We start from the raw sequence: 24,081 nt of genomic DNA, 5'->3' as shown, positions 1-24,081 counted from the left end.
TCTACACAACATGATTACCAAGCCTACAAATTTAGGGATTTGGTTACTAAGACTAAGTTTAAAAAACAAAATTTAACTCACTACACAGCTATTAGGCCAATAAAAATTTGTGAAAAATACCAATGCTGCTCAAAAAAAAAAACAACAGCCAAAATGCTGGCAGTTGTGATCATTGAGCAGACTTTCTCCTACTATTTCACTATTTGCCAGAAGAAGTGCTTGATGCAATGGGAACCTAATAAATCTCTTATCAGCCAAGCATTTAATACACTGTGGACCTTACTCCAGTAGTTAGAAACTCAAAGAGTGAGCAACTCCCTGCAAATTAAGAAAAACCTTTGCACATATTAATCACTGATTACTACCAAACAATGCTTTCAAGTGACTGTTCTCCATTAATAATACTTAATTGGAAAAAGGTGATTTCATTACCTTTTCATGCAACACTAAGAATTACTGCAGAGGTGTCCTCTTAGTCCACACACATTTTAAATGTAAGTTTAGTTCTTTGGGGTTTTAGCTGTATTACTCCAGTAATTTAGACCAACAGGAGCAAATCCAAGAGCAAGCCTGAGTAATACAGCTGCTGCTGAGGCCCCAGGGTGCACACAAAATCAGCATTTCGGGTTTACTGCAGACTAGAGCTCATCTGCTCCCATGGACCGAATGCCTGTCAGCAGGTGGAGCACACTGGAGACCTCCTACAGTGCAAATGACAGTTTCATTTCATCTAAAAGGCTCCTGTTTGTGCACTGAGCTAAGTCAGCAACGTGGTACAGGATGGCCATAAGAGATCTGCTTCAGAAATTTCCTCCTAGTCCTAACCAAAGCACTAATACAGACATGTCCAATGAGACCAGAGCATTTGCTTCCTGTCTTACCAGAAACAGCTGAAGGCTGCACATGTCCTTGCTATGTCACACTAAATTTGACATTTTTAAACCTTAAATCTATACCACTGGGACTTCATAATTTTAAATATAGAGAAGCCGGAAGTGATTAGATTGACTACCTTAAACAGAATAATCTTTATGCACATGATACTCAGGGCATTCATAACCCTAAAATATTCCCCAATTCACACAGGTATTGGAACCTTAGGCATCCAATAAATTTAGCTTAACATAATTGCAGACAGATTTACCATACACGATTATTGCATTAAATTGTGATTTGTTTAAATACACACCAACACAAGTAACAAAATTGAAGTGTCTTCTGCTTTATAAATACATCTATTTATAGTTTATATAACTGCACAATAATATAGCATATTCTGACAGTCAATGACTACTGATATAAACCATAAAACCCAATCTTTCTCGGGGAAGATAATTAAGCAGTACCACTCCTTTTAGGAATATGCACACATATTTTCATTCTACCCACCTGCAAAGAGGGTTTTCCCAGTCAGCATTTCAGCAAAGATGCAACCTGCAGCCCACATGTCAATGGCTTTAGTGTAGTTGTTAGGAGAAAGCAAAAGACGGGGCGATCTGTACCATTTAGTAACCAATCCTTCAGAAAGATGGCCCTAATGAAATTAATTAAAAGGGGGAAAAAAAGGAAAAAAAATTACTTAAGATTTTTAAGACGTATTTTTTTAATTTCTTGTTTTTTAAATGCACTCCTAGAGGATTTCTTGGTCTCAAGGTCCCAGGGACTGTACCACATGCCTCCTACTACACCTTTCTACCTTTTTAAATGAAATACAAGTATCTTTACAAGTGAACAGCAGCAATATAGAACTATGACACTATTAGTTAAATGAGGTACTGCAGCAAAACTTTCTCATTCCCAGGTGCCAAATTCATGCAGAGATGATACTGAACTCTCTTGTGAAACCTCATCTAGACTAGGAAGACAGCTATCTCTAAACCAATCCCAGGAAGTGGCCACACTTGCACATTGCAAATGCACCTCTTATAAACTTATCTAAGGCTGCTATAGTTGTGCCTCTAAATGTTGCTCTTAATCTCAGGTTATGTTTTATGAACACAACTAGTAAAAAAAAACCAAAAAAACCCGACTTCTGCAAGCATAAAATAAAACTATCTGAGACAAAACATGTCATTCAGTGATCTGTTTTACTCTATTTGCAAGCATTCCAGTTCTATTGCATGATCCCTAACATGACAGCCCACCTGCTAACAAGGCCTTCCACAGCCTGTCTACCTGTGGAAAAGGGAGGAAGATGCTATTTTAAGAAGGCACAGCTGTCAGTATATCACTTAGATATTCCCACTCTCTGCATACCTTGTGGGAATAATGAGGATCCATGATTCGTGCAAGACCAAAGTCACCAATCTTCAGCACCAAGTCTTCAGTATTAATGAAAAGATTAGCTGGTTTGAGATCTCTATGCAGAACATTTGCAGAGTGAATATACTTGAGCCCACGTAGCAGCTGGTACATGAAAAGCCTGGCATGATCTTCCAGTAAAGGGCCTTGCTCTAGCAAATTAGCCAGATCTGTCTCCATGTATTCCTGGACAATGTAAACACAGTTCAATTCTGTAAGGGAGCCCACGTCATCTGTTAACTGGCTTCCACTGGGACCAAGAATTTCAAATACTTTGACAATGTTATCGTGGTCAAGTCTTCTAATAATTTTGATCTCACGTAGAGCATGTTTAACACTCTGGGGATCCGTAAGGACAATTTTCTTGACAGCCACTCTCTTGTCACAGTCATTATCGACAGCAGAAAAAACTAAGCCATTTCCACCACAGCCCAGTGGTTTTAAGTCCATATAGCGAGAGCCCAGATCAAAACCATGAATGTTCATGAGACTTTCAAATTTTTCTGCCATTTTTAAATTCTTTACGTTTCTTTTTCCTCAAACTACTAAGCTTCTGTAAACACACGGAGACACTTCCACTGGTATCTGAAGGAAAGGTCTTAGAGAAAGGGAGAAGAAACACTTGGCTTTGACGGCAAGATGGTTTCTTGACACTCTCATTTCATTATGAGCCAGCCAGGCCTGTTGTGTCCCCTTGTGAATTTAGAGCCTGTAAGCTCTAGAACTCAAACTGAGCATAAGATAGAAAGATTGCAGCATTCATAGTTCAAGAAAGGTGCAGCATTTCTGCAGACATTGAAGAAAATACTCACAAGAAACTCAAACGGAATGAAATGACATACTATGCACTCAGCTCTACTGTGCTAAACTGGTTAACATTTAACAAAAATGTGAATAAATATGCACATAATAGGCTTCTATTAACATCCTCCTCCTCACAGTGCAGATACATTCAGTGTTGGACTGGTCCTGAGCAGCGTCATTCTATGGTGCTGGTAAGCACTATTTTTTTTCCTTCTTCCTCCTTTTCCTCTCCTTTGTTTACAGTCTAGTTAAGTGGGAAACTGGCAGCTCTTGATTTACAAAAGATGCCTTCTGTTAATGATCAGGTGGCTCCAGCTCACCACAATCACAATCAAAGCTACCATCCATTTTACTCCGTGACAACCTGAAAAGCAGAGAAAAATACATCAGTACTGCAGCAAATACAAAAGTCTTCCTCCTCCCCCAGCTCATTAAGTTAACAAATAAACAACTTATTCGCTGTCCAGTTACAAAATACGAAGTGATCACAAAAGCTAAACTAATTAGAAATTACATATAGTTTTCATGCTTGTAGAAAACTGATGATACTGACCAACCACCATTTCTAAAACATTTTTGATATAATCTATTGAAAATATATGGCACACAATGAAAAATCCTCCTGAATCTTAATAAAGAAGGGCATAACAAAGAAAACATCTCTACTCGAGAATTACCAAGAGACAACTCAGACACAACAATATCCTTAACATCAGTCACTAAATTTTGGAGTAATTCTTTTCACTGAATTTTTACTCAAAGACAAAATCAGGTTTAACTATTTCACCATCATAAGAAATAACTGGGTACTGTTCACATGAAAAGGGTAAGGCTTGTGCACTCCCAGTATTTACTGACTTCCCAGAATATACAGCACACATCCAGTGCCTTAAAAGCTTATAAAGATTTTGGATAAAGTTTACCCACATCTCAAATAATAACTTTGCCTCTATAGACTCATTATTACAGGAATCATAGGGGTAATTCATACATATCAGACAAATATTATTACTTTAACAGTTACTTCTACACTTATCCAGCTAGATTACAGAGAAAAACTAACAGCACGTACATTTTACAGAGTAACTGATATATTCTACAACGACTTCCCCTGACATATGGCACTTTCAGACATCATTTATTTGTTAATAGTGTAATGAATTCACCTACTGTTTATGAAAAAACAAACAAACAAACAAACTGGTAATTTTCTCAGTAAGTTCCTGTCAGCAGCAGCAGAATGCTGTGGTCATAAAGACCACATGCTGGATTTCCATACAACATCCTCTTTTCTTTTAAATGCTCAAAAATGCCACAAAGGGAAGAGTCAAAGGTGTAACTTACACAGTGTGGTAAGGTTTGGGCAACTCCATTACAAGTCACTTGTATGTTCTTCCCCAACAACTACAGGTCATATCAAACCACTAAATGCCTTCTGTTCAATCTTAGATTAACAAATTTCAGCTCTTCGCCCAGCTCTCTACATAAATGTAAAGGTCTCTAAACTATCCCAACACTTCAGAATTAATTTTAAGAGTGTTATTCCTTAAAACTGTGCTAGGATTTCAGTGGGACAATTGAGAGCAAGCAAAACAAGTCTCCTAAATCCTGACAGAACAGCAAGAGCAGCTGACAAGTTATTAACATATTCTAAATAATGGCCTAAATTCACTAAAGTAATCAGAATTGTATAGAGAAAAAGAAAAAAAAAGGAAAGAAAGACACACTGGCAAACAGAAACAAGACTGTTTCAATACATTTAAATATTGCCTTTCCTTAGGCTAAAGCCTCACTGTCACCAAACACACAGCTCCAGTGCCCTGGGCTCACTCACACTCTCCTCCCACACACCACCTGCCTCCAGGTACTTACACAGCCACACCACAAACACAGAAAGGAGGAAACACATGCTCTTCTCTGCTCAGTTTCTTTTTAAATGAAGATCACCAAATGTAGTGTTTCTAAACTGAAAAGCATTGAGCTGTCCTCCACTGCTGTGGTGATCTTCAGAGCTTTCTCTACTCAGTACATGGAACTATTGCCTTGGGATTCCCTTCTTTGAGCACTGGCAAGTCCTAATTATTAACAGTGTTTTACAAGGGTTTATAGCCTCAGTACAAACATAATGAGGTAGCACTATTACTTTTCCCAAAACTATCTTTTCTACCTTTCTATCAATATTAAGACAAAGTGAGGACCTCTCTTAAAATACTCATGAATTCACTTAAAGAACAAAAATAAAATTTATCCTTAAGAGGACAGCATCAGTGACTATCCAACACTGTTTACAATTATAAAACAACTAAGTCTAGCCTCTTGATTATTAACACTTTTACACCTAAAATTATTTTCTCACTCACATGTATCACTTTCAGGATCACTCATTCTGAGCTGCTGACTGTAAAACAACTAACATCACACCATTTTCCTTTCATTCCGACACCTCCCCTTTCAAATTAGTATGAGCTACAAAAATGAATTTCCATAACATTTTAAATTTTGTGCTAACTCAAGGTCCAAGGCCTCTGTTCAAACACCCTGCAATAAGCTGTATTTTATATCCTTGGGACCATCTAAAACCAGTTGTATTCTTCCTCATAATTAGGCTTATTGTTTTACACGCTGATGTCTTCAATATGCAGCAATGCTGAATCTGTTTGCACCAGCTGGGTGACACATCTGGAACCTCTCTTTTAGCTAGTTCCATTAAACAGCACAGGAACAGATTCAAAAAAATGACCACCAACAGCAAGGATTAAGATCTCTTCACCCTAACTCAAATCTTACCCCCTACTGCCATGACTGAATGAGGGGAGCAGCAGAAGTGCAGCACGACTGCAGCAATGACTTGACTGCTTCAGGGAGAAGTGGAGTTATGGCCCACTTGCTTACTGAAGCAGGAGCCCTAAAATTTTCATTCTGCATCTCTGAAATGATGCATTTTTCACCATCAGTTATACTATAACTCCTTGCACCAGGTGACCACTAATCACAGTGTTTTCAGGGAGCATGTAATGATCTCCACAATTACAGTGATTTAGCTAAGAAAACAAATGCTGGCAAACATAAGCAACCCATTGCAGCCTTCAATTTGACCCGATCCTGATACAAACTTCCTATCTGTGAGCAAATTACTTAATACCAAACTCAGTAAAAGCAGGGCCCAGCTATCATTCAAACCAGGACGTAGTTCTAAGGAAGCTGACCAAGAGGCAGCCCATCTACCAAACACATACAGTACCCTCACAAGAGCATGGTGAGGACAGTCAGGGACTGTCCTAGCAAAAATGCTCCACTATTGAAACATATTAAGATCCAGTAATCGAGAGTGATCTTTCATTTATTGCCACAGAAAATTCTATTTTAGAAACGTAACAGATGCCGATGCTGTAGCAGGTTCACATATTCTCATTGAACCAAAAAGTTAACCCCAAACTTTCCCTTCCTCTAAAATGATAATTACTTAAAAGGTAATCAAGTAGGAGAAATTAAAGCTTTTCTCAAAGCAAAAAAAAATGAGCTCAAAGTAACTTTCTTCTTTGCATTTTAGAGTGGTTTTTAACTTTAGAAAATAATGAGATGCAGGGTTTCTCTAGACACTAATACTTAAGAAGTGTAACAGCAAGAAGTTTACAAATTTTCAGTTTCAATGGTCCAACTGTCTACCCTGAAAATACACACTAAATACACAAAACCAACAAACTCTCCTCAGTTGTGTACCTGCTCTAACCACTTAAAACACATCACAGATTACAGTATAAAAAAGAAGGGGGGTTCATCACCCCAATTTGCGATTAACAGGCTATTGACGCAAGCACTGACGTTTTCATTTAGGATATCCCCTTTCCAAGACTACCTTTTCTTTTTTTTTTTTTTTTAGTGACATTTTTATTCCTTCCTCCTACAAAGTTTAAAGAGAGAAACACAAAGATACTGGTTTGTTAAGTGGTTTACAACTATGCTTTTAAAATGGGCCAGTTCTTGGGACAGGGCAACAGAAGTGACCCACAGAAAGCCTCAGAAATCATCCCTAGTGCCAGCAGACATCGTCACACATGACCAGCTTCAGGCATTACGCAAGCAGCCCCTTCAATTTGTGCTCAACTTCTGCACGTGGATTTATCACAGTTTTCAGGAAACAGGATGTGCACTGAATCAGTCAGGTATGAGATGTTTACTTTTTCAGAAATACAAACAAGACTGAAAGATACCAGTTAATATGATTATGCCGATCATATAATGATCAAATCATTACTCACAAGAGAAAGACCACGAATGACTAATGACATATTATACAACTGCTAAGTACTATCCCTTTGACTATAAAAATACGGGGCACAGAAGTATTTTTTTTTTTAGATCAGCCACGTTGCAGTCAGTAGGCAGAGTGAGTCATCGTCCAACTCACGAAACTGTCGCTTTTCTACAGCCTCCTACTTGCTCCCCACACTGTTTAGGGAACTCTGTGCTGGCAGTAAGCAAATGTTACTATTAGTTTATAAATCTTGTGAAGTATCTGTAAAAACACACAAGAATCAAGCGCGTTTTGCTGTACTGTGTATAAAAATGGTCTGGCCGTCCTTTTGGGTAATTCAGTGGAAACTCCCCAACTGAAAAAGCCGACCATCAGCTTACCACAGCCTCCTGCACCTCGGCAGACCTGCTACAGTCTGGTGTTCCACTGAACAGTTAACCAGTCAAGAGTGAATTAAAGATAACAACCACACAAGCAAGGACTGAGCCCGAGCTAGGGGCTGAAATCAAAGTTCCCATTTTAGCTTTACAGCTAAATACATTTTCTGAACGCAATTACCAAACCAAAATGTACCTCTATTTTAAGCCACTGCTTTCCGGAATTTGTAGCTCGTTTATAAACACATGACAATGTTATTTATATATATACACATCTATATACACATAAAAAGCTTGTTGCCAACAGCACTATTATCAAGGCTTGCACCGGCCATAAAACAACATGCCGAACACCGCTTCTTTTCCCACAACACAATTAACAGCCATTGTCAGGCTGGTCCCTGAATTAGTCAGAAAAAGAGACACATCCTACAGATGTCAAGTGAGAGCATCCTGCCTGCCCAGGCAAGGGTCCCTGCTCTCCCAAATCCCAAAACTCGAGCAGTCTCTCTTCAAGCTATTTCCGTCCGGCGTTTCAAGCTACTTTATTAGAGTATTAAGTCACTTTTCCCCACAAAAGGCTACCGGATCCTGCGGGCGCCCGGCAGCCGGAGCAAGCGGTACCTGTGCCCTCTCTCCCGGCTGGAGAGCGGCGCCGATCGCAGCAGCAAAACTCCGCAGGCTGTGGATGGGCCGGCCCCCCCCGGCAAAGGACATCCTTCCTCCCGCCGCCCCCCCAGGACGAGCCGGCCTCGCCCGCCAGCGCCGCCCGGGCCGGGGGAGGCGGCAGCCCCGGCCCAGCGCCCCCGCCCTACCTTCAAACGCCCTTCAGGCCGCGCCCGCCGCCCCCGGCACAGGCACGGGCGGCCCCGGGCCCGGCGCCGCAGCCGCCGGCAGCGCCCCCCGCGCGGCCGCCCCCGCCCGCCCAGTCAGCGCCCGCTCGGCCCCGCTCGGCCCCGCGGCCGCCGCAGTGCGGAGGGGCCGGGCAGAGCCCCGGCAGGGGGAGCGGGGCGGGCCGGGCCGGGCCGGGGGCGCCGCCGCCGCCACCGCCGGGCGGGAGGGAACAAAGCGCCTTTGTGCGGCGGGACCGGGCCCGCGCGTGCGGCGAACGAGACCCCCCGCGCCCGCCGCCCCCCGCACACTCACGGGCCTTCCCAGGCTCATCGGGGGCTGTGCTGCTCACACGGCCGAGCCCCGCGGCCCCGCCACCGGCTCCCGACCGGCGCCCGCCCGCCTCGCCGCAGTTGCCGCTGCCGCAGCCGCCGCCATGTAACCCGGCGCGGAGGGCAGGGAGGGGCGGCGCGGCGGCGGCTCCGCCCGCCGGGGGCGGCCCCGGGCGGCCCTCGGGGACTGGCGGCGGGGAAGCACCGCCCGGGTGTTCCGTGCGGGGGAAGCGCCGCGAGCCCCCGGGAGCTGCCGACCCCCTTCCCGGCCGCCTCACCGCCTCGCCTGCGGCCCGAAGGCACGGCGCTCCCAGTGTGCCCAGTAAGCCTGAGGAATTCAGCGCTGTCGAGGCCCAGCGGGGTCAAACACATCAGAGAGGGGGGCCAGGGGGAGCGGTGTGCGGGGCTCGGGTGTGCCCGCAGCGGTGGGACAGGGAGGCCCAGCGCTGTCCCCGCAGCTGTCACCGTGCGGGGGTCCGGCAGCGACAGCCTGTGTGGGACCAGTTCAACTGCCCCGTCATCAAACGTCCCTCATGGGACAGAAACAAACACAGTTGGAAGGCAGCGGGCAGCACAACGCAGGCAGGGTTCCCTTCAACGGAGGTGACACTTCGGCTCTGATGTTCTGCGGTCTGAATGCCATGGTGGACCTGAATGTCCTCCTCACGAACATCTACAAACACCTCGCCATTGCTGTCACCTCTGTATATGCCAGAAAGGACTTCTGCCTTGCTATTGCACCAGAGGCAGTAAGAGCCTGCTTTTCCCCCCAAATCACAACTAATGCAACAAAATAAAGAAAAATAATTAAAACTTTACATTTTTTACCCCCGAGGCTTTCATACAGCAGTCTTAGTGGGGACAGAAAGGTATGAAAACACCAGGCCTCTAGGTATCAGAAGAGCCTTATGCTTCTACTAACCCAGTTTCGGTACAACTGTCAAGACAAGGTGCAGTTTTCGTACATCTCTTATAAGCCTGGATGACTCAAAAGGTGATAAAAAATTAATATTAATTTTTGCTGGTTGAACAGGTTATTTTTAGCTAGTACTAGGACAGAAGTTACTCATGCAATATGGCTCTACAGCTGGCTCTGCTGTCATCTGGACAGAAGCATCCAATTGACCCTTACGCTTTTAAATCATGTAACTTCAGTTTTTAAAAATAAACAAGTCATACATCAACATCCAGGGAGCTCCCTACTCTGCTTCTCTAAAGTTATTTAAATAACTTTTAAACTCTCTCAATTATGCAGCCAAACATTAACTGTTTCAATTAGCCAGATGCATGCTAACTCTGCTATTGACCCCACTGGCAGGAGAGGTGAGCCAGGCATTGGGTAGTGCAGAACTGTACTAATAGCAAACATACAGAAGTCAGTAACCAAACTGACACTTTACATTACAATGTTTGCTAATTGGTAGGCAGCTCACCATGCTGCCAACAGTGCAGAAAAGTCAGTAACAAAGCTGCAGTTCTTCTGCCCACCCAGCAAAACAGAGCTGGAAGATTACAGCACTGTGTGCTCCAGAAGGCCTGTATTTAAATACACTCTATAAAGAAAAAACTGCAGTAGTGCATATTTGGAAGAGGTGATGTTAGGACAACAATCAGAGCCAAGACACAGAGGAGTTTTCACTCGAACTAAAGGAAGACATTTGGGGGTTAAAAAAAGGCAGGAGCAGCAGTGGTTGCATGTCTAAATCCAGAGCTATTTAGTTAATTAAAGAATCCCTCCATCCATACGAAGTATTTTCATTATAAGAAACAAAAGATCAAGCTGATCCTCAGATTCTAGGATGCTGCAGTAAGAAACAGCATCCTTGAACAGCATCCTTGAAACAGCACCTGGAGAGCCCATCATACTGTGCCCATTGGGACTATATGCCAACACCCACAGTGGCATTTCAGTCAGGTGGAGAAGTTGCACATCCATGAAGTTTGCTCTGCAGCAGCCCAGACTGTTTCAAAAGTAGTCTAGTAAACACATAGGTGGCTTGAAGTAAGCAGCAAGCTACCTCACCTGTGTAGCACACACTCTCTGATAAATCTCACATAGTTCAGAAGTGCCACCATTTTCTGGGTTCCTAATTCAAGAGCTGGGTTCCTAATTCAAGAGCTACTTTCTCCCCTCCCTCCCAAATTCTTTTCTGCAATTCCAAGTCTATAGTAGGATCTAGTGAATGAGATGCTTCAATCTAGAGGAAAATCATTTGACAAGGAAGAGCATGGTGCAGGAATGTTACTTCAGTCTCATTTTTTATAGAATTATAGTACACAGGAGAGTTGCTGAGAATTTGTGTGTCTCATGGCAATTTATAACTATCTAATCCAGCAAATTGTTAATCTGTTCTCAGATTTTTAATATCCTATTGATTAGGCTATAAAATACTGTGACAAATTTTTTCAGTATTCCCCACAAGAATGCATTTTCATAGCACGTAGATGATATGTTTTATTACATGTTATATGATACGAACCCATTCTAAAGCATTTGCAGATATTAACTGTCACTGAAACGCAGAGTAAAAAAAGAACTGCATTTCAAAGTTCATGAAGACCAGCAATTAAAAAATAATTAGAACTGAAGGAATGATTCATTTATTATATCCAAGTTCAAAAAGATCAAACAGTAAATTTCCAGTGTAATATTTCAGTCCTGTGTGCGAATTGTTCCTTGTGGCATAAAAGGGAATGAAGTATTTTTAAGTGTCCACACCCATTATGATTGGCAAGGGAAGAAAGATTTGGAGATGGTTTGAAAAGGTTGCCCAAGGTAACTTGGCAGCTTCAGGCTTTTGTCTCAGTTTCACTGCTTCACTGGGCTTTTCTGCAGGAAATCTTTGTTTTATGGCATTATGCAGCCCTCTCTAATGATTCCAAGTGTTTTCAGAGGAGGCTCTGAACTTTACTGTGTACCTCACAGCAGGCAGCCTCAACCACCAGTGATGATTAAGGTATCAACGGTGTTACCTGGCTCTTGGCCTGTCTGCAGGATCAGTTCCCTGGGCAGCTGAATTTGCCAGGACACACAGGGGAAGCCTCTGACAGCAGCCAGTACCTGGGGTGCCACCAGTCCGTTCCTGCTCAACTTACACATCCTCCGAGAGGAAGGGAAATCTGTCCTAGGATACATTTTTAAGGACTGACCATGTTTCTTACCGATGTCTAAAATTGATTTTGCATGGGGATAGGGATGGGTTTAGAGAAAAAAATCCACTTGTTAAAAGGGGATGGGGAGAGGTCCAAGAAACACTCAGTTTCTGCTGCCTCTTTGGCCTGTTCCTGCTTATCTGTACTCTGGGCCCTGAAGTAGGATTTGGTTTTCCTAGCACAGATCCCAAGAGTTTTTAATAGTTTGCATCTCTGTTAACTGCTGCTTCCTCCAATCAGCCTAGTTCCCTGTAGGTGTTAAGCAAAGTTTTTACAAATCACTTGTTCTTCCAGCTTACAATTTCACAGTGCTGACGTTCAGCACAAAGAGCTCAGATAAATATGAGTTCCACTGGCAACCTGACAGCTCAAGTGTCTTCAGTTCTTGGGCACCTCCATTTCCTGGAAAAGGTCAGACTGTACCTTTCTATACTAGACACAGGGTTTTTTTATTTGTTCTTTCTAACACAAACATATTTTTCTAACGAGTGCTCTCTGGATTTGCAGACTTTAAAGTTTTCCCAATAAATCTTAAAATATACTTTATATCAGCATTATTATCAGGTAACCACCTGCCATCTTACAAACTTTTAAGAAATATTTGCATCAAAATCCTGTTTTAGTTAAAGTCTACTTGGCAGTAGCCACAGCTACCTGAGCACAGACAGCATGCTATCACCTCATTTGCACTCAGTGGATGGGGCTGACTTTGCTAGAGCAAGATTTATACTGTCTACATTCTAATCAGGAAAGAAACTATGGCAGTATTAGAGAACTTGGAAGAAAGGAAAAAAACAAACCCTAAGATCTTCATTCCTGTGTGAATCGATAGACAGACTGGGAAAGAACAAACCATTAACAGACCAATTCAAACCAAAGGCCACCAAGTACAAAGGGCAAATGGAGGTGGAAGAAGGAAGTCAAAGAAGATGTTCAGCTTTGAGGTTAGAAATAAATTGGTTATGTGACATACTTTGGAAATTCCAGAGGACAAAAAGTCATTAAACACTTAAAACAGAACAAGTCATTCTTCCCCCTTGGTAGATCATCAGCAATCTAGGACACTTAGGTACAGCATGCAGGCTCCCTGCTTAATATCACACAGTTTTATTAAGTCAGGCAATTCCGTTGCCTACTTTTTCTATGTTTAAAACAACTCTTACCACAGGGGACAGAGCATCTGCCTAAAGTAGGAGTTGGCAAAGCCGTGTCAATGCTGGGAGAACAGGAAAGCTTAGAAAGCTGGGTCATCGCTGAAAGCGTCAGCCCTCTGTGAGTGTAATTGACTTGCAGGGCTGGAGCTCTCCCACATTCGCAGCATTTCATTGATTCCTCATTAGTTCCTTGCACAGATACCTATCAGCATTTCATGCACAGAATAGCAAACACGTAGAGAAATTTACTAAGGTAGGCAATTAAGGCAGGATGTGTTAGGTTTAATTTTTTAAAGAAGGACTAATACCAACAGTTTAACACTTGGGTTCCCCAGGTGACCCAAGTGGCTTGTAATTTTCCAGCATGGGACATGGGAGGTGTGCTGGAATCAAGCAGTGATCCAGTCAGTGGATGAATCTACAGCTGAAAAATATTCTACAGCAGAGGGCAAGGCAAAGTGTGGGATGAAGTAGAAACAAGAAGCACCAAATGTTTTTGTCTCAGCACTTCAGGTGCAAGAGAATTTTGTGTGCGACACTTCTCCCCTGTTAAGACCTGCAGGAAGGCACCACTCTCATTCTCACCTGTAAAACCTCAAGTAAAGTAGTTAGGAGAACACGTCTGCCAATTGAAGTGGCACAAGAGAAATTGTTAAAAGGCCTCTGTGCTGGTTATCACATCAGCTGCAGTGCTGCTAGAGTTGTAAGGCAGCAGATATTATTTAAATATCTCTAATACCTTGAGTACTCCAATGTGGAGCAATGTCCTGGAAGCAGGACTGGGTGCTCTCAGCAATAAATGCATTGGGTTTTATACCCCTACTGGAAAATACATCAGCTCTTGGGCAGAAGTTATAAAGGCCTGGTGATGGATTTATGTAGAACAATTTTATGGTTTTGTAGATATATTGCATTTAATTGCAGGTCTATACATATTGCTATTCAGAATATTCTGTTCATTCCCGTAGCACAGTAAACTTTCCTACATGCAGCATTTTGATTCCTATTGCATTACAGAGATAAAGCCTCTGCTGTGCAATTGTAAATACAGCTGGTGCTGCAGAGCTTGTAATTTACAGGGGAAAAAAATTCAGATGAACATTTACTAATATTTGCACCCACACCAGAATCCTCTCGAAATAAATTTACAGGGGGCAAAACTCAACACAAATACAGGGGCACCAGCTAATACACTGCTTTAACAGCCTCGACCTGCACAACTTTTACATCTCAAGTAGCAACAATGTTTTCTACAAGCTTACAAGGAGACAAGGGAGGTGCAGTGAGTTGAGGCCTTTCAAACACTTTCAAATATTATTTTGCAATAAACTACATACAAATGGCAGGGCCAGAAGGGAATCTTAGTCAGCCATCAAGAAGATGATCCATTACTGCCACAAGAAACTTGGAGGCTGGAAAAGCAATACCAACTGGTTGTAGTGGAAGAGTCTCAGACCTCTGCTGCTACTTAGGTTTGTACCCTGTAGAGGCCTTTGTGAGTGAGACATGGACTCCAATCCTGCCCAGGGAACCTGTGGCACTCTGGTACCTCTTAGGGTGGTTTGATGAAACAAGCTGCATTGGAAGATACATTAAGAAACTGTGTCTTCGTGGCTGCTCAGGCCAAGGCCACCCTCCGATTCAATTTGCCCCACACACCGTGGTCTCCAAATGTCCCGAGCTCACGGACGCAGAGGTTTCGGAAGCAAGCAGGATATTGAATAGCTAAAGAGCCAAGAAGCCCTGTGCCAGCAGGGTCAGGGCAGGCCTGTGGGAAGCTGATGTGATGCTGTTGCTCAGGGTGTGTTTCGTCTGTGGCCAAAATGCTTTTTCAGGATTCCCAAAATAGCACTTATCAAAACCAGCAGATTGACTGGAAGCACACTGCTTCGCCTAATGACTGCAACTGTCCCTGCCAGACTCCTACCCCAGTCAGTCTCCTGAAGCCAGGGATGGAAAACCTAAGAAATACCAAAAAGTAGGGATTTTATAGAACATCTACCATCAAATTATATGGCAAATACTCAGTATTGCAAAAGCTACCCTGAGTCAATTTTGTTGTATCTTCAGACATCAAAACCCAAAGTTTTTATTTTGCTAACAAATATATTCTGGAAACACCTCCTCTTCCTTAATACTCTGTAACTTTTTCTTAGTTCATGTTGCACCATCTATTTCTAAAGATTTGCACTAAATATATAAGGGACTGTTCAATTCCCTGTATTCCCCAACACCATTATGTCTTAGCTTTCATTAAGATTTTCAGGGTTGTTTTATGTTTTCTCAATAGCTTTGAGACACTTGCTGGGAGGAATTATTTCAAAACTATTTGTTTTCTCATGAAAACTGGATTTTGCTTATGTGCCAGGATCAGCAGACGTCTTATAAATAGCTTTGGACAGATGACAGGAAATGATGCAAGATCTCAGGCCATTCTAAAGAGGACAACTGTTTGAAGTGCTGAGGAAAGAGGGAATTGCACCATTGACTACTACACAGGGGGAAAAAATTAATGCACAGAAGCACCATTTGCTTATGAAACACAAGATCTCTTATTGCAGCTCAAGCAAAAACTATTTGCTTGCAACTGCACTACAATGAAAAACAAGAAATTATTTTTTCCTTTGAAGAGGAAAAACTGACCAGAATTGTCTAAACTCGCTTTGTCTTTTACTCTTGAGGAGTAAAGACACTTTCCTAACATGCTATAAATGCCAACACACACACTGGAGATTCTCCAAGCTCTGACTGATGCCAAACACTGGGATCATCTTCCTACCCTGGCATTTACCATCATCTCCAGCAAAAGCTCTTCCAACTTAAAGTGCTTTAAATGGGCTCCAATAATAGATGCCTTGAGGTTAAGCTGTGTCTCTTCATCTCATCCCAAGAACTCTCTGTTACTCTTTGCAATAGCAATACAGAATGGAACATTAACTCCCTGTCTCATTTTGTTTCCATCAGCCTCCATGAAGATAAAGCACAGTAACTTAACCCTTAATAAATGCTTTATTTGGGATAGGGGTAAACCCTCAACATTCTTAAGTCTATGACAAAACTTTGAACAGATGTAACCTTAACTCAGTGGCTCCAGCCTTCCCCTCCACTACCAGGCTGTCTGCTTTTCCTGACAGCAGGAAGCCCCTCTCAGCCCACTCCTTGCCACGCTCTGACACCGCGGGTGACTGAGCATTGTGGTGAACATGGAGGACCACTAACATGAGTGAGAAGTAGGCAGTGTACCTTCCCAGCAGATGTGCTTTTTCAGTCAGTCAGTCCGTCCAGGGAGTGATGCATTTTAAGCCCTCTGCATTCCCACACTACAGTTAAGCACTGTGGGGGCCTCAAGGCAAGTACAGACCAGTCTCCCTTGTGCACTGGGCACTCGAAGTGCATCAGCGTGTAACCACACGACTTGTCTGCACAAGGGCATTGCCATAAGCCCCCACAGTACTTTCTCCCCCGGAGCCAGGCTGCCTGAGACTTCTGCTGAGGTTTTACTTTAAGAGAGGATGGCATATTTGATCCCTGTCATGACCATACCTCAGAGGCATCCCACTTTCATAGTGGATGGTTTCTACCCAGGATTTTTGAGTTATCTGTTCCTTTGACAGACAGAAGACCTTAGAAGCACTCCTACCTAGGAAAGGAATAAATAATACATGACACATTTTTTTAACTTTTGTACTGAGTAACTGATTTTACCCATGATCTACATTTCTGTAAGCCTGAAGAACAAACTAAATTTTTTTTTTTCCGTTAAAGACATTAAATCCAACTGAATCTTTGTTATTTTGTTATTTTGGAAATGTAAGATTTATTACCTCTCTCAGAGGTACAACAGTGCTGAAACTGGGCCATCCCAAACTTTTTCAGTTAAAGGCTATGCAAATGGAAATGGAATATATCTGTCCCTACACTGCAGGACAGAAAAACAAATCCACTTGCTAGTGGGTGTTCACATAACTGTGTGTGTGCAGGAGAGGAGGGTGTGAGAGAAGGTGGACAAGGCTGTCAGCTTTGCAGAGCTCAGTGAGAGCTCCAGTGCCAACTGGTCCAACTGACCTTAAGGATCACAAACATAAAAGCCCCTAGAATTGTAAACCCAGATTTCATTCTTTGCTGCACCTGGAAAGAGATTTTGTATATCTTTTTTGCTTTGTAACCTGGGAGGAAACGTATCCCACATGCCTACTTCACCACTGGAGAGCCTTCTCCACAGGGACACATTGTCCCTGTACAGAGCTTGTGCAAACTGTTTCTCAGAAATACCTCCATAGGACACCCCAGTGCTGAGGAATCGCTGAGAAGCAATCCTATACCCAGAAAGTCATCTCATACAGGTAAACATTTCACTCTATAGTTATACCTAGAGGTTCTTTTGTGATCTAAATAGCAAGATTTACTCTGGTTTTTAAAACCAGAAATCTGGTTTTTAGTGTGTCAGCATTTTTTATCTCAAGCATCTTTACACAGTCTTCATCTGCAAATTTTAACAGTCAAAACCTGTTAAATGAAAACTTCAGAAATACCATATACATCTAAAGCCATATTTTTTTACAAGAGAATGGTTTGTTCTTTGTGTTTTATGAAACACTGGAGAACCATTTAAGCCTCAATTAAAATAAAACCAATTCCTGATAAACCTATTTTAGTAAACACAAAAAGTTGCTAACCATTATCTCATATTTCTTCTTATTGTTTAATCTGGACACTCCCAAAACAAAAGTAATCGAGATGACTCAAAGAAGATGAGTTCCAACCTTTGGACCAGCTCTAATTGCTTTACCTAGTTCTCATGATTGCTGCAATTCAGCAGACTCCAATAGGATGACAGTGTTCACGTGTGCTCCACGAGCTACTCCAGCACTGCCCTGGATGGCAGCAAGAGCTGTTACATGCTTCTGACCTGTAATCTGATGTCCCCAGGAGCTCACAGAACTATAAACCAGCTGACAGACCTTCTTCTGCTCCCTTGCATCCATTATCACAGAGGTTAGGTGCACAAATCCTTTCACTCATGTTCAGTAGTGGGAGACCATTTGTGACAAGGTCAGGCAGTTCTCACTTCATTGACAAAGCAATGAAGAATCAGGCTCAGCCACCAGACAACACTGACCAAACTCTTCCTGGTAGTCTGTGTTTTGAAATGGTGGCCCAGAGGGATAAGACTGCAGTTTACAAACCTCTCATCTTTTTCTTGCTGTTAACTTTTCCAGGATAGCCTCTCTAGTTACACACTGTCGGAAAAGTATATCCTAGAAATCAAGGATGGACACAAGTGTCAGCCCTTGCTTTCAGAGTTGAACCATCCTGCCAGGGCTGGACTAAGAGTCTCACTACCACTGCCCAAACCATCCTGCTCCAAGGCCAACTTCAAGGAAGACTTAACACTCTCAAACCTGTCTGTCAGAGATGCTTCACAAAGAGTTTATAAAACAGCACAATATTCATCAAAACCAAGGTGATGATTTTCCACTCAACCTAGCAAAGGTTTTGAGATGTCAGCTGTTTATTTTCTCCTGACAGACTACCCAAGCTGGTATTTCCACAACTGCATGGGCTATCTAGATACTTCCTAGAAGTACGGAGTAAAGAGAGATTATTATGGCTTGTGATAATACCCCTGTTTAAATAATTAAGGCAATTCATTTGCTCGTAGTAAAATTGCAGTGTACAATTTGCGACCAAAGTACTACCCTGTACCCCATGTTTATCATCCCAGGTCCAAAGATGTTTGCTAGTAAACAATACCAATGTAACCATTGCTAGGCTGCAGGGAATCAGTGGCAGGGCTTGAATAGGCTGCTGTCATCAAGGAAAATTTCAACAAAGAAGCTGTGGTAACTGCTGAAATCAAGGGAAACAGCAGGGCAGTAATGGAAACTTTTGAACCTTTTCACACAGAGGAACAAGAAGATTTATCTTTCTGATTGCTGTAATGTTTCAGATAGCAGAAGAACATGGGAATATGGGCCTTCATGGCAGCTCGTAAACGTCTCTGACCTTGGAGGGGAACTCTGTGTGACATGACAATCACAGTAACCAGAACAAGCTCTGTCTGCTCTGATACAGCTTTACTGCATGAGCAGATACTTCTTTTTCTCCTCACAAGTGCTCACTGCTCTGCTTGATTCATTGCATAAGACAGTGCTCACCTGATTACCAGCAAATGGATACCAAGAAAAACAAAATCAGTGTCCTGCCCTGTGTCTTATTCATCACATATTGCTCCAGTTTGAGGACAGAATCACCAGGGTTTACGGGCTCTGCAAATAACCATTAAGTGAATTTTTACAATCTGGAAGAATATTATAATTTCCACTGCCCTGAACTGAGTCACAAAGATCAAGGTCACAGTAGCCCTGAATAGCAGATGCACAGTTTAAGATTACTAGAACTGAATTTTGCAAGGGATTGGTACTTATTCCACTGTTCAACTTTTCAACCCACTTTTCAAAGTGCTTGCCCCTGGCACTAAATACATACCTCCAAAGCTCTGAATTCTTGATATTTGCAAGTTATTCTAGGCTTTGTCCAGGCAGTTCTGATTTTCTCCAGCACCAGAAGCCCCTGAGTAACTGTGCTTGTACACCCCAAGTAGCTGCGTTTGCACACCCTCCATGCCAGTCTCTCCACTCCCTCTCAGCTGCCCATCTAGTGTCTCCAAGTCTCTTCCCACTTCCTGGTTTCTATTTTCTTTTCTCCTGTCCAATTAAAATCTCATTTTTACAAGCTTTTTCTCCCAACCTATTTCTTAAAAATTCCCTGCCCATTTGGTCCTTGTTTCTTCCCCTCATGAGTCAGGTAGCTCCTGCTGGAGCCACTAGAAGCAGTACATGGGAGGAACAGTCCACTTATATTCAATTAAGGTGCCCAATCCCAACACAGCCTGCAGCAGCCTGTGGATGCAGTCACAGGAAAATTTCTGTTCAGGAGTTGTCTGGGCTGGAGCACACCCAGGACTCACAGCATGGGAATTTATCTGCTAATAGATCTCTCAGTCTGCAAAACCTGAGGTCTCCAGTTCATAGACATTAAGAGATTTTCCACGAAGATAAAGCGTGCATCTTTGACTCTGGGTTCCAGGAATGCCCTCCTCTTCTGGGAAAAAAAAAAAAAAAAAAAAAAAAAAAAAAAAAAAAAAGTAGCCCAGAGACTTTCTGAAGAAATGTCCCTGTCAGTGCCCTGGGGTGGTGAGAGGCACCAGCTCTCACCTGTGGGGGAGCACAGGTTGCCAGGGAGCGTGGGGAACTCACTGCTGGGATGCAGAGCACTCTATTCAAGATTCTCTTCCCCTTCACAAATCTCTTTGGGGAAAAGGACCTCAGCAGTCCAAAGCAGGAGGCTGTAAGAAAATATCTCATGCTCCAGGACAAATTTTTTTCCTATTATTTTGCTCCAATATGTGGTCACACAGGCTCTCCTGCCACCCAAACCCTGCTGCTTCCCCAGAGTCCTGGGTGCAGACCCTGCACCTCCTCACTGCAGCTGCTGTTACAGGGCTGTAGGGCAGCCAGGAGTCAGAATTACAGGGAGAAACCCCAAGTGTTAGGGGAATGCAACAGTGAAGGAGATGAGGAGCTAAGTATTTATATAATCTCCATCATCAGCTTCTCTGTAATCTCAGGTTTTGGCTGGTTGGAGAGATGGAAACCACATGCAACTGTGTGCAAGGGATGAGGAGAATGGCAGCATTAGCCCAGCTTTCTTATGGTTACAGAGGCTGTAATTTCTTTTTCTTTCCACTGTATGTTGTGTGAAAAGCATTCCAAGTCCTGCTGCACTCCCTAGATCCTATTATGAAAAGCTAGATCTTGCAAAGCTGTTTTCCAGTGTGTCAAATTCAGGTTTTTGTGGCTCTGTTTGACAGTTTTACATTAAATCCCAGCTGAGCAGAAGGTCCCTGAATATCAGGGGTGCACAGACTCCTTGCCACGATGCCTTGCCTGGGTTTGATGCACTTCTCGGGGCCCCCATCTCCAGCCTCAGCAGAGTCTGTCCCACCCCTCTGTCATTCAGCAGCAGGTTTGGGCACGAGCAGAAGACCCCAAAGAGAAAGACAGCTCTGTCCCACAGCTCCTGCTCCATGGGTTAATGCCCACCCACTCCCACGCCACCGTCACCTGTGGGACCTCTCTCAGTCTGGCCCCGTGGCCCTGGGGGACTGTCTCACCTGTGGCAGGAGCACACACTGCCTGGGGCCCTTCAGCACAGCACTGGCTGCTGTGGCAGGCACAGTCTAGGAAATATGTCCCCAAACCTGCCCTTGTGTTCCTTAAAACAAACTTTTATTTATGCTGTGCTGCTGGTGGCAAAAAACAACCTGAGTCCCCAGTCTACCTTCAGTTACATTTTTCCATGTGCAGAGCTGAAGGTCTGAGGCTCCTCTCCCTCTGCAGAGCAAACACAGCATTTGCAGGAATAAAGCTGCACTTATATAAGTTTCTGAGAATGCCAAGTTGAAAGTCTGACAGAGGAAAAACTTCTAGTAAAAAACTATTTTTTGTCTTTTTGAGAGATCTAATCTATCTCCTGTGCATTCCTGACCTTCAGAAAGCATTTTCATCTCACACATTAAGTATAACAATCCTCTTAACAGGGAACATTTTGTTAGAGCTTTAAATTGGGTTACGTAAATTATTTGTAGTTCTGACAGCAGGTTTCTCTTCCGTCCACGAGGACAGTTGTTATGAGATTGCTACAAGGTTCATTTGCAATCACTGCAGATAATCATCTAAAGGGACTGTTTGGAAGGAGATTTTATCTGGGGCATATGCTACGAGTTTATCACGGCTTTTTATAAAAGCAGCATTTTTGCCAAATAATTTGCGGTGCAGTAGCCTGCATGAGAATTAAGAAATCCCTGATGTGAACAGTAAACTGAGGGGCAAAAAAAAATATTTCTAAGTCCCACAAGCTTTAGGAGGGACAGAACATGAAGGGAACCCCCAAGAAATATATATGTATATAGGTGGCACTGAACATGTCTCAATCCATGACTTTACTCTTGTTGACTGCAGCAGGAATTGCAAACAATCAGGATCAGGCTCTTTGTTCCCACTAGATACTTGTTCAGTAAAAGGCAAGAGTTGAAAAACTATTCAAGAAGTTACAGCATTAACATTTAGCATTACATCAGATCAGTCAATGAGTTAGAAACACAATTTGCAGTATTCTCTGTTCAGTCTTTCTGTCCCTAACCACGCACAATCTTAGACAGTGGTTTTGAACAGGAAGAGTTCTCCAGCAGGAGAGCCCTCCTGCCTCCCTTTCTCCTGTCACTGGTAAGGCTGATTGGAGAAAAAGGTTTCTACTGATTTCTTCAGGGGTGGGAAAAGAAGGGCATCATTTATAAATTTGGATTAATTTTTTACGTTTCCCTTTGCATTTATGAGCTCCTAAAACCCCCCAATTAAGGAATAAAACAATATTTTATTCAACTTGAAAGCATTTTGTTGGACTTTAAGAACAATTATTTACTGAAACAGAATTTTAAAATGAAAACTTTGAAATGAAAATATGGACATTTAATTTTTAAGTCTTTGTAAGAGCATTTCAGATTTTTTTCTCCCTTAGGTAACAAGAGCAGTGAGTTAAAAGTTTCATCCAATGCTAAATATGAGGTCCAGTAAACCTGATTTCTACACTCCTGCTGGCATTACATTCTCCACAACAGTGGTGCAGAAACCAACACACCCTTCTGCAGGATCAGAGTACTGTAAGGAGTGACATTTTCAAGGAGAAAAAACCCTGTGGGTTTGTAAACCACACACACATGCACAAACACAAGAACCATGCAAAAGGTGCTCAGCAGAGGAGGACCTTTACACATAAAACTTAAATTAATATTTACTAACATTTCCAAATCTGCCCAGGAATACCTTGGTGTTTCCAGTTGTATTGAGCTAACTCATGGTATTTTATCTTTGCTTCCTATTCACTCCCTGTCTTTCTTTGGTGCCAAATATTTATTTTCAGCATTCTATACAGAGTTGGCTCACAGTTCTATTAGCAGTCTCTCTTATAATATTTTATCTACAGAGAATGCAGTGCATTAATAGTTCTAGGGACAATGTTAGGTATTCCTCTGAATTATCTAGAGGCACTAGCTGACTAATATACAATGATTTTACTCCTCTAAAAGACATTATTCTTTTGGCAATTCTCAAAGAGAAAGAAATGTTTCTAAGTGTTAGTTAGAAAAGTTGATCTTAATCCTTTATACTTCTTTCTCTCTAAACAAACAGATCTCAGGGGAGAATACACACAGACATTTAACTTACCATTACTGCAGCTATCTTTTGACTTCCTCAGTATCATTAATATTTAAGCAGAAAGAACAGAACAAACAATTATCCTAATGATACCACACCAGAACTACCACAGTAATTTTTCCAAAGTCATCCAGAAGAAGTGAGAAGGTCAATCAGAAAGCGTGAGGCAGGAATAGCTGTGCTCCGATGAGGAGGGGAAGGTTATGTGGCTGTGATATGAGTAGTGCACAGCTGTTACTCTAGTAATAATTCATCATATTAATATTTAAATGAGAGGAGGAGGAGGAGGGCACGAGATTGTGTGTGACTCAACAGTCCCTCCCTGTCCTCGAGCAGAAAAATAGGCCACCAATAAAGAAAGAGCATTAGGAACTATATAGAGTGGGAAGGTTTGTTTTCATTACCTCATGAATAAAAGTGGGCAAACTGGTCCCTGAAGAAGTCTAGAAATTATCCTGCTTTTACTACTGCAATTCAAATTCTGTCTCTGCTCTCAGAAGCAGCCATTACCTAATGAACAAATTGATCCAGCAACCAGTGCTCCAGGTCTGCATGTGGTGTTTCTTGGATTTCAGTGTATTTCCAGCAAGCTTCTAC

The 24,081-nt window shown here is 42.5% G+C and overlaps 1 protein-coding gene across 3 annotated transcripts in view; it reads right to left on the bottom strand.

The window, feature by feature from the left end:
* The window catches only part of MAPK6 (mitogen-activated protein kinase 6), a 29,266-nt gene extending 5,568 nt beyond the window's left edge, over positions 1-23,698 (bottom strand). The window contains exons 1-3 of one of the 3 annotated variants that reach the window (XM_017805058.1): positions 23,494-23,698; positions 2,257-3,469; positions 1,390-1,534 (exon numbers count right to left, since the gene is read on the bottom strand). In XM_017805058.1, coding sequence (XP_017660547.1) covers positions 1,390-1,534; positions 2,257-2,811 — 700 coding nt within the window. In that variant the 5' untranslated portion in view covers positions 2,812-3,469; positions 23,494-23,698. Of the gene's footprint in view, positions 1-1,389; positions 1,535-2,256; positions 3,470-8,361; positions 8,445-8,883; positions 8,993-23,493 lie in introns of those variants that run through there. The other 2 variants (XM_017805059.1, XM_017805060.1) reach the window with 2 other exon arrangements.
* Positions 23,699-24,081: the final 383 nt, after the last annotated feature.

Source organism: Lepidothrix coronata, unplaced genomic scaffold (genome assembly GCF_001604755.1).
Source record: "Lepidothrix coronata isolate B3197 unplaced genomic scaffold, Lepidothrix_coronata-1.0 Scaffold11, whole genome shotgun sequence".
Taxonomy (NCBI): Eukaryota; Metazoa; Chordata; class Aves; order Passeriformes; family Pipridae; genus Lepidothrix; species Lepidothrix coronata.
The sequence above is the reverse complement of the archived record's forward strand: the minus strand, read 5'-3'. Positions and strand labels throughout refer to the sequence as shown.